Here is a 9,038-nt window from a genome sequence, read left to right as displayed (position 1 = left end):
TAGTAGAACTTTTCCTGTGCGCATTTACTCTCCACATTAAGGTATAGGTGTCAGGGAGGTGGGTCTTACGGCAGACGAGGAAATGAGTGACATACTAGTAGTTTTATGAATCTGTGCATTGTGCAGGTATGAGGTGAGTCCCTTTGCCATTTTAAAACGGCACATGCAGTGTCTCTTGACAAAGTTACCTTAAAAACCAGCTGAAAGAAAAAAAAAAAAAAAGTCTGTCGTCGACGGTTTTGCTTTCAAGGCTTTGCAGACTGTGTCCACACTTGTCCTCTCTGCCACATGCAACGATTAGCTGGGTATAAACTTCCAAGCCTTATTTACTTAAACAGCGCGCATCCATTTCCCGGCCGCACAACGCAGGGCCCAGTTTGTGGATCAGCCGGTCGTGCTGTGAAATGCAAAAAAGTTCATGCAATATTTCTTGAGATACGTCCTTGGATCAGTGTGCCACACTGTTCAGTGAAAGGGAACCAGTTTGACTTCAAGTACATCCTTGTATTTTGCATGTGAAGAGGATCCTTCCAACTAGTGTAAATACCAGAAAGAAGTTAGGATCAGTTATGATGGAATTGCTTGAAAGCGCAGTAAACAGGTAGGAAACAGCTGTGGGCCAAGCTGGGGAGACAATGCAAACAGATTTTTATAATCCTGTCATTCTGTGTTGAAATGTTTGGAGCCAGTGAATGTTGGATATTTTTTGCTGAATGAGTGACAAAAAGGCGGTGAGAGGATTCAGATCCTTAAGTACTAACACTACACTGAAAATACTACAAGCAAAAATGCAGCATTCAAAACCTTAATTAGAAGTATGTAAGTATTAACAGCAATATTAACTTGAAATGTCCAAAGTTAAAGTAATCATCGTGCAGGTAACTGGTCCCTGTCAGTGTTTTACTGTTTATTTAATGTTTTTGCATGAAGACATTACTGCTGAATGAACGCGTGTGTTGTAGTATATTAATCCACTGCAAAGCATCAGAGAGTTACGTATCTCTAAAAAGTCAGCTCATCTCTAGATAAACAGTTCAGCTTTGTGCACGCTCCATCTCTAAACCCATAAACTAACATGTAGCGCTACAGGTTATCAGAAAAATTGGAATTCAAACTCACATTTGATAAGATAAGATAAGATAAGACTTTATTGATGCCACACTGGTAAATTTAGTTGTTACAGCCAGCAAGTATTACAAAGAGCAAGTACAGCGGCATAAAGAGGTCGAAATATAAACAGTATACAGGGTTCAAAATAGAAAAACAACTATGTATTTGTACATTTGTACAGATTATAGAAAAAATAGTAAACACCATAAGAAGGGAGGTGGAGGTGGAGGTGGAGGTGCATTGTTTTCACTGGACAGGAAGGGTAGTAGAAGAAGTAGTAGAAGTATAATGTTGCATAAAATAGTCGTGTAATTCTTTGTTTTTCATTTATAGTCAAATTAAACAGCAAACATCACTCTTAATCGTTCACCCTCAGGTCTCCCCTGTCAGCACATCTTCTCCTCTCCCTGCTGCTGCTAGCAGGGAATGATGCCACAGGGGAGGAGGTGGGCAGGAAGCCCAACATCGTCCTGATGATGGTGGACGACCTGGGCATCGGTGATGTAGGATGCTACGGTAATGATACCATCAGGTCAGTCCTAACAAGTGTGTCAGTGTGTCTCTTTCTGCCTCCCTCTATTCTCCCTATTTTCTGACTTATCTTATCTCTCAGTCTCTATTCCACCTTTTTCACACCCCGTCTGTCCCTGTAGGACTCCTAACATAGACAGACTTGCCTCTGAAGGGGTAAAGTTGACTCAGCACATTACTGCTGCTCCTCTCTGCACCCCGAGCCGGGCAGCTTTTATGACGGGGCGCTACGCCTTCCGCTCAGGTAACAGATGCTCATTAAACTTATTCACTGAGTGCAAGTAGGAAGAACATCCTGCTCATATTTGTACAGCAGTATTTGACAGTATGTTCCATATTTTTTTATTCATTTTAATTTGCATATATATGTGTGTGTGTGTCTGTTGACTAGGAATGGGCAGCACAGGCAGCACGCAGGTGCTGCTGTTCCTTGCAGGTTCAGGGGGGCTGCCACCCAGTGAGACCACCTTCGCCAAGAGGCTGCAGCAGCAAGGATACACAACCGGCTTAGTGGGTGAGATAATGTGACTCATTGTGAAAATTCTCCTGACCCATCTCCAGGCAGCTGTCAGCAGGTCAGATGTTCGGACTGGCACTTACATGAGGTTAGGTGTGTGCATTTAGAGCTTGGATCTGTCTCTGCTCGACTTTTCTTGGTCTTCTACTTGTGTGTGTGTTTTAGAAAGGATGAGCATGGATGTCGGGCACTTGCAGCAGGCACAAACCATATGGTGTTTGCATTTGGCATACACTGTTCTGTGTATGTAAGTAGGAGAAAGATGCCCAGATGTGTGGAGGATATTGAAGTGAAACAGTTTTGCAAACTGAAGGGCTGACATGTACTCCCATCCCTGTCTCTCGTCCTTGTTTCTCTGCAGGTAAGTGGCACTTGGGGGTGAACTGTGAGCACAGAGGGGACCACTGCCACCATCCCAACCAGCATGGCTTCAGTTACTTCTACGGCCTGCCGTTCACCCTGTTCAATGACTGTATGCCCGGACAGGGCAGTGATGTCTTGGTAGACCTCCAGCACACCCTCCGAAATCTCACCATGCTGCTTGGGGTTGGACTTTTCACACTGGTAAGAGTGATTTTGTGTCATTTTAGCCTTTATTTAGCTCTCCTTTTGAAACAGTCACACAAAGGTGCAGCTGAAAATGACAGACACTTAAACATGAGCTGTGTGGTCGAAAAAAAGGCTGGGAACTGCAATTGTGAAATTCATAGTCACGCCAGCCAGAAACCTGTTTTAGGAGAAAGCAATGTCAAGACTAAGGTAAAGCAAACAAAGACGCATAAAACAAACGATTGTTCTTAAGAATAAAAAGTACAAAATAGAGACAGTAAGTCACAGGATTATCCAAATTAAGATAATTACATAAAGTATGTACATGAACAGAAGGCTTGGTGGAACTAAATATCTAACCTTGGTGGTTTGTGACATCACCTAGTGGCTAAATCGTGCTATTGCATCACAACCCAATATCAAGTTCAAGGCCACAGTATTACATGTCCACTGCAACAGCCCAGCAATAAATCCATTGTGGAGGTGATAATGTTAAATATTGGTACATTATCAGATGTCAGATTGACACTTCATTGAAACCAAAGTGTCTTACCCACAGGCACCTTTATTCATACTTTATCTGGCTATCAAGTTTAAAGGGACTTCAACTTGCATTTCACATACATCTCTGCATCATAAAATGATAAACAAATGATCCTTGTACATTGTACTTTGGGGCAGTGCTCTGATTTATTGCACTTGCTCACCTTCCAAACCCACTAGGTGTGTGATTTTTCAGGTGTGTGTCCGTGTGTGTGGCCTCCTTGACGTCAGCCTGCGGCTCCTGGTGGCGCTTTTTCTTCTCGCTGTCCTAGCAACCGCCGTGTGGTACACGCCCTTCAAACTCCTGTCGACCTGGAACTGCATCATCATGAGGAACCAAGAAGTGATCGAGCAGCCAATGGCCCTGGAGACGCTGCCCCAGAGGTTGCTGGGAGAAGCACAAAGTTTCATAAAGAGGTAGGAATGCAGGGGCGAAATACTACGTCATCACCATAAACCCCTCTGGGTAGCTTTTGCAGTCGGATCAAAGCAGCTTCATATTTTACATACATCTGTGGTGTCACTGATTGACTAGACTTGCCCATAATACAGAGACAGCGTGTGTGAAATGTTACTGAGTGACGCTCAGTTCATTGCATGCGTGCAGCTGGTTAATCGGCTCAGTGATTCTAATTTTCATTTTCTGTGGTGAGAAAATTGACTTGAGGCTTTAAAAGTATGTCTTGAATAATAAGGATGGAGTGAGTCTCTGTTTCTCTTACTGTCATCAAAGTGATGAATCGCCTAAATCAACAATGTGCAGGTCTGTCTCTCAGTGCTTTCAGACTTTCTTACTAGACTAGACTTTCTAGTTCATGGTGCTCAGTCCACTATTATTATTTCCACTGAAGACATAAATATTTAAATTGGGCCAAAAATATATTGTTTCGTCAATTCAAGCAATTTCCATAAACAGCTGGGCGTTGTACTATGTTCAGCTGTGCATGAATAAACATGCAGTGCGCCACTGTTTACTGCACCATACCGGTAATGCTCATGTTTATGTCGATATGTGGCTCATTAATGTGTTTGTTGGTTGATGTGGTTGTTTGTCGTCAGGCATCAGTGGAGGTTTATTGTATCTAGGAATGAGCCTCTCATATCAGGTGTCAGCTACCCAGGGAGTGTCGCCTTATCCTTTATCAAAGCAACATTACGGCTGATATTCGAAATGACCCTCACGGCTGATCTGAGACTTCCTCACGTTCCTCCTTCCTGTTATTGTCCTCTCCTCTCCTCTTCTTCAGGAATGTTGATCATCCATTCCTCCTCTTCTTTTCATTGGCCCATATCCACACGCCGCTCTTCAGAAACCCCGCCTTTACTGGCAAAAGTCGCCATGGTCTCTATGGTGACAATTTAGAAGAAATGGACTGGATGATCGGTGAGTGAGGGCGTCGCACACTCTGGCTCCATATGCATTTCCTTTATTAGAAGACGTTTCGGCCCCTCAGGCCTTTTCAAGATCCACAGTCATAGTAGGACCCAGTCACTGGTATGTTAAATAGGCCACACCCCAGTAGCACATCTGATGTGACTCCATTATCACGTTCCACCATTCAGAGACATCATCAAGAGGCCTTGAGGGAATCAAAATAGTTTTTCTTAAAAAAAATAAACCAGCAGTGACAGGAGCTACAGTCAATCACAAACAAAGAGACAGAGATTATGTCTCATACATAATGTGGAGATTTAAATATAAAAAAACATACATTTCACATAGATTTCTGAGAGATATACAGAAGTTACTTCTCTACTGTGCAACATTAGAAACTGGCCTGTAGTTTGAGGGTGCCAAGACCCAAGTTGTAATAAACCAGAATTGTCTTTTAACCATCAGGAAAGTCAGTCTCAACCATCTCTTATGCTGTATTATTATGCTTTCTAGGTAAAGTGACAGAGACGGTAGACTCCCTCGGCTTAGCCAACAATACTTTGTTGTACTTTACCTCAGACCATGGTGGGCACCTGGAGGATGCTGACGCAGAAATCGGGCAGAAAGGAGGCTGGAACGGCATCTATAAAGGTAGACATCGCAAAGATTTCAGCGCTGGTCGGTTCAGAACAAATGTACTTTAATACTACGGGTCAAATAGTTCTGGGGCCAGCAAAACAAACTGCTGTCATTTTAATAAGGAAGTCAGGCTGAAGTGTTTGTTATCTTTCTGAGTTGAGTTGGAGGTTTGCAGCCTGTCGCCTGCAGCTCACTGTGGCTGCTCCTTCCTGTTCCATTACGTCCTGCAATATTTCAAACCAATCAGGAGTCAAGAAATGCTGAAAATGACGATTGTCTTGTTTTGCAGACACGGCATTTTTGTGAGTACCTCACAGCTGTGGGGGGGGGGGGGGGGGGGGGGGTGACTGACACTGGGTGGTCACCACTCCTCAACCGCACGAGGTATTTTAAGAAGTTGAGCAGCCAAATTCACAATTTTAAAGCATTTCTAGATAAAAACCAATTCAATAATCAATCAGCTTCCAGACATCACAGCCTAAATCGAGAGACCAAACCTTACCGGGGTCTTTGGGGATCTACCCCCCAAAAATTGTTAATTTGAGAGACTGTTTTCCTGCATTCTGGTGAATTTATGGAGTAATTTTGTTGTCAGAATGTGGGGTCTGGAGGACATGAAGGGAGGGGGCATTGAAAATTGTGACTCTCAAGAGAAATTGCAGAGTTGGCAAGTAGCTGCATCTACAAACAGTGCAGTTGCATAAGGAGTAAATGAAACACATTGTTCAAAGTTCAGTCCAGAAAACAAACAAACTGGAATTTAATAAAGCCAGAAGGAGAGAGAGAAATAGCTTTTTAGCTGAACTGTTTTGTTTGGATTTGTAATATTTTTCTTATTGATTATGTCAGAGGTGCTTTCACACACATTTCGTGTGACTACAAGACTGCAAAAAGCAATTCATCTGAGACCCAGGCAGATAAATTAAGCTACTGACTAATAGTACTGTCTGATAAATTAAGAGCTAGGATAAATACCAATGCGCAGTGCAGCATAATGGATTCATTAGATTGGTGGACTTTAACTTGCCTAAATGATTTGCTGCAGCAAAGCTCTCATTTGGCTCATGGCTGCTAGATGTTCAGACTTTGTCCTGTGTGCAGAGAAAGAAAGCCTGTTTATGTAACATATTATATACAGAAAGCCTCTGACTTTGAGGCTTCCTCTTACTCGGCAGGAGATTTGTTCAGGCAGAGTAAGAGCATGTTGGCAACCCTGTATAATGTGAACCAAAAATGTAAAATTATGTTAGTATTCAGGAGAGCGACAAGGCACATAGCTCTCTCCTGCCTGTACAGTGTGAGAGGAGAGTCAGGGACGCTGTGCTGCTCCGGCAGCGTCCTGTTTCCCTGCTGCGATGTTATCGGTTATAAAGGTGTTTTTGAGAAAATGGATGTGTGGGGTGAGATCGTGTGAACGGTGTCCATCGCGGGTCTGTGCATGAAAGTTGGCAGCCCTGTTGGGCCATAGGCCATTGTGTTACCTCATTCACTAATAGTGACTTAACAAACATGTATTTAAATGAAAATTATAATTAAAGATTATAACTTTAACTGCCATCTCTGATGTTGTACGCTGTAGGAAGTTATATTTTTAAAGATTTGTCTTGTGTGGTTTCTCACCTATAGGAGGGAAAGCTATGGGGGGCTGGGAGGGGGGGATCAGGGTGCCTGCTATTTTCCGCTGGCCGGGCAGACTGGCAGCTGGAAGAGTAGTGGACGAACCCACTAGCCTCATGGACCTGTATCCAACACTGAAATATCTGGCCAAGGACACACAACCAGACAGGTAAAGACTGTCTGATATGGGTGCTTTGTATTGTGTGTGAGTCTCATTCGTCTCCCCAGAGTTTTATTCTTGGAAAGGCTGAAAAGCTTCTGTTATTTTGAGATCAGTTACTCTAAACTTGAGCTTAATAATTCAAGCTTTTTGTAAGCCAGATGTTCTCAGTGTGGCTCCACAAGTACAGCACTTCATTATCTGTAAACACCGCAGCTTTTGTTCTGGAGATTCTGCTTTGTGCACACTGATATCAGCTAATTTAGCAAGTGTCATGGATGACAACTGACGTACGTATCGATCCTGACATATCAGGCATCACCAAGATAATTAGTTTTCCTAATATGGTAGTTATAATTTGATGATTGAGATAGAATGAAAGGTCAGAAGTCTTGAGTCTCTGTCTGCATGAAATGCTGCGGTAATGCTTTCTCCCTTGGTTTGAAAGCACGATCATATTTCACCTTCACCCTCTTCTCTCTTTTGTCTCCTAGACAAGTAGATGGCTATAACCTCATGCCACTGCTGGAAGGGAAGGTAGAGCGATCAGAGCATGAATTTATGTTCCACTACTGTGGAATCTACCTGAATGCATTACGCTGGCACCCACCCGGAAGTAAGCTCACACCTGTAGACACAGATGCATGTATTCATCTTAGCAGACAAATATTTGCGCTTACACTTACATTGAAGTGAAATTAAAGTGTCCTCTACTTCCAGACATATAAAGATAGAGTTACCATAGAACAAACCTTCAATTAATTAATAATGTCGTACTCAAGAACAAGCTTAAACTTAGGACGAGCTCTTAAACTGCATATATTACCAAATGTGCGTGTGTGAATGAGCTCAGCATGAAGGGGACACTCTGTCACACTGCAGCGTTTTTCTCTTTTTCTTGCTTTCGTAAAACCTTTTCGGGTGAAATTGAAAATCTGTCCACATCCTTGCTGAACGTGTGAATGTAACTGAGAAATATGATGAGGGATGGCTGTTATTTAGATTTGACCTATTGCAATTCCAGCTCTGCTCATCATTTCCAATTCTTATTGACTCCTTCGTCGGATTCACGGCATATTATTTGAGCAGAGGAGACACCAAATTATGCTGAAAGGAAGAATAAGCCTTTATGTCCAGCAGAAAGATGCATAAAAATATATCCATATATACATACAGCATGTAACAAGGTATTTTGTGATTCTTTTCAGCTAAAAGATAAATAAAAATATTCTGTTCTGACACTGAATATTTACTTATTTTGAGGTTTCATTCAGACTCACATGTTCCCTGGTGTGCGTGTCCATCCAGGTGACTCCATCTTCAAGGTGCACTTTTTCACCCCCAACTTTTCTCCCCCGGACGCCGGTGGTTGCTATGACACTAAGGTCTGTATGTGTCATGGAGAACATGTGACGCACCACAACCCGCCGCTGCTGTATGACCTCTTCCACGACCCCTCAGAGTCCCGCCCTCTGACCCCTGATACTGAGCCGCGATACGCTGAAATCCTTGAGCAGGCTGCCAAAGCTGTGGAGAGACATCGAAGCACCCTGGCGTCTGATGACACTGGTTCACAGCCCGACGACGCCGTTCAAAGCCAGATGACATGGGACAAGATTCTGTGGAGACCCTGGCTTCAGCCGTGCTGTGGGACTTTTCCATTCTGCGGCTGCAAAGAGGACACAACAAGTATTTAAGGCAAAAATCCACCAGCTAGTCTTGTGAAGCTTTGGCTTTGCAAAGCTCTTCTGGATTCTGTGGCAGGGTAAATAATATAATACTGTACTTTTTGTGGTTTGGCCTTTAGGCTTGCTGTAAAAACCCTCCTCCAACAAGTCACTACTTGTAATTTTCTTTTAAGCTTTTCTCTCATTGAAAATTTTAATTGATTTTACAAAACTGAAGCAAATCTTAAAGTGAATTCAAAGAACAGTGTATTGACTGCAGGAAGCCTGTGGTCAGTGTGTTATTATACTATACATATTTACAATAAAGCC

General features: G+C 42.9%; 1 protein-coding gene across 1 annotated transcript; it reads left to right on the top strand.

The window, feature by feature from the left end:
• Window positions 1–87: 87 nt before the first annotated feature.
• On the top strand, window positions 88–8,755 carry arsh (arylsulfatase H). Its single transcript, XM_070976052.1, has 11 exons — window positions 88–133; window positions 1,487–1,642; window positions 1,764–1,885; window positions 2,033–2,155; window positions 2,520–2,722; window positions 3,447–3,667; window positions 4,498–4,634; window positions 5,139–5,276; window positions 6,891–7,050; window positions 7,536–7,657; window positions 8,350–8,755. Exons 1-11 carry the CDS (start codon window positions 129–131, stop codon window positions 8,736–8,738), a joined length of 1,776 nt encoding a protein of 591 aa, XP_070832153.1. The 5' UTR covers window positions 88–128; the 3' UTR covers window positions 8,739–8,755.
• The last annotated feature ends 283 nt before the right edge of the window (window positions 8,756–9,038 follow it).

This window comes from Chaetodon trifascialis, chromosome 12 (genome assembly GCF_039877785.1).
Source record: "Chaetodon trifascialis isolate fChaTrf1 chromosome 12, fChaTrf1.hap1, whole genome shotgun sequence".
Taxonomy (NCBI): domain Eukaryota; kingdom Metazoa; phylum Chordata; class Actinopteri; order Chaetodontiformes; family Chaetodontidae; genus Chaetodon; species Chaetodon trifascialis.
The sequence above is the reverse complement of the archived record's forward strand: the minus strand, read 5'-3'. Positions and strand labels throughout refer to the sequence as shown.

What these genes read in the sequence shown, in the direction of transcription:
- arsh (XM_070976052.1), top strand. An exon ending in TACGGTAATGATACCATCAG is followed by an intron (nt 1,643 to 1,763) that starts GTCAGTCCTAAC and finishes CTGTCCCTGTAG; the next exon opens with GACTCCTAACATAGACAGAC. An exon ending in GCACAAAGTTTCATAAAGAG is followed by an intron (nt 3,668 to 4,497) that starts GTAGGAATGCAG and finishes CCTCTTCTTCAG; the next exon opens with GAATGTTGATCATCCATTCC.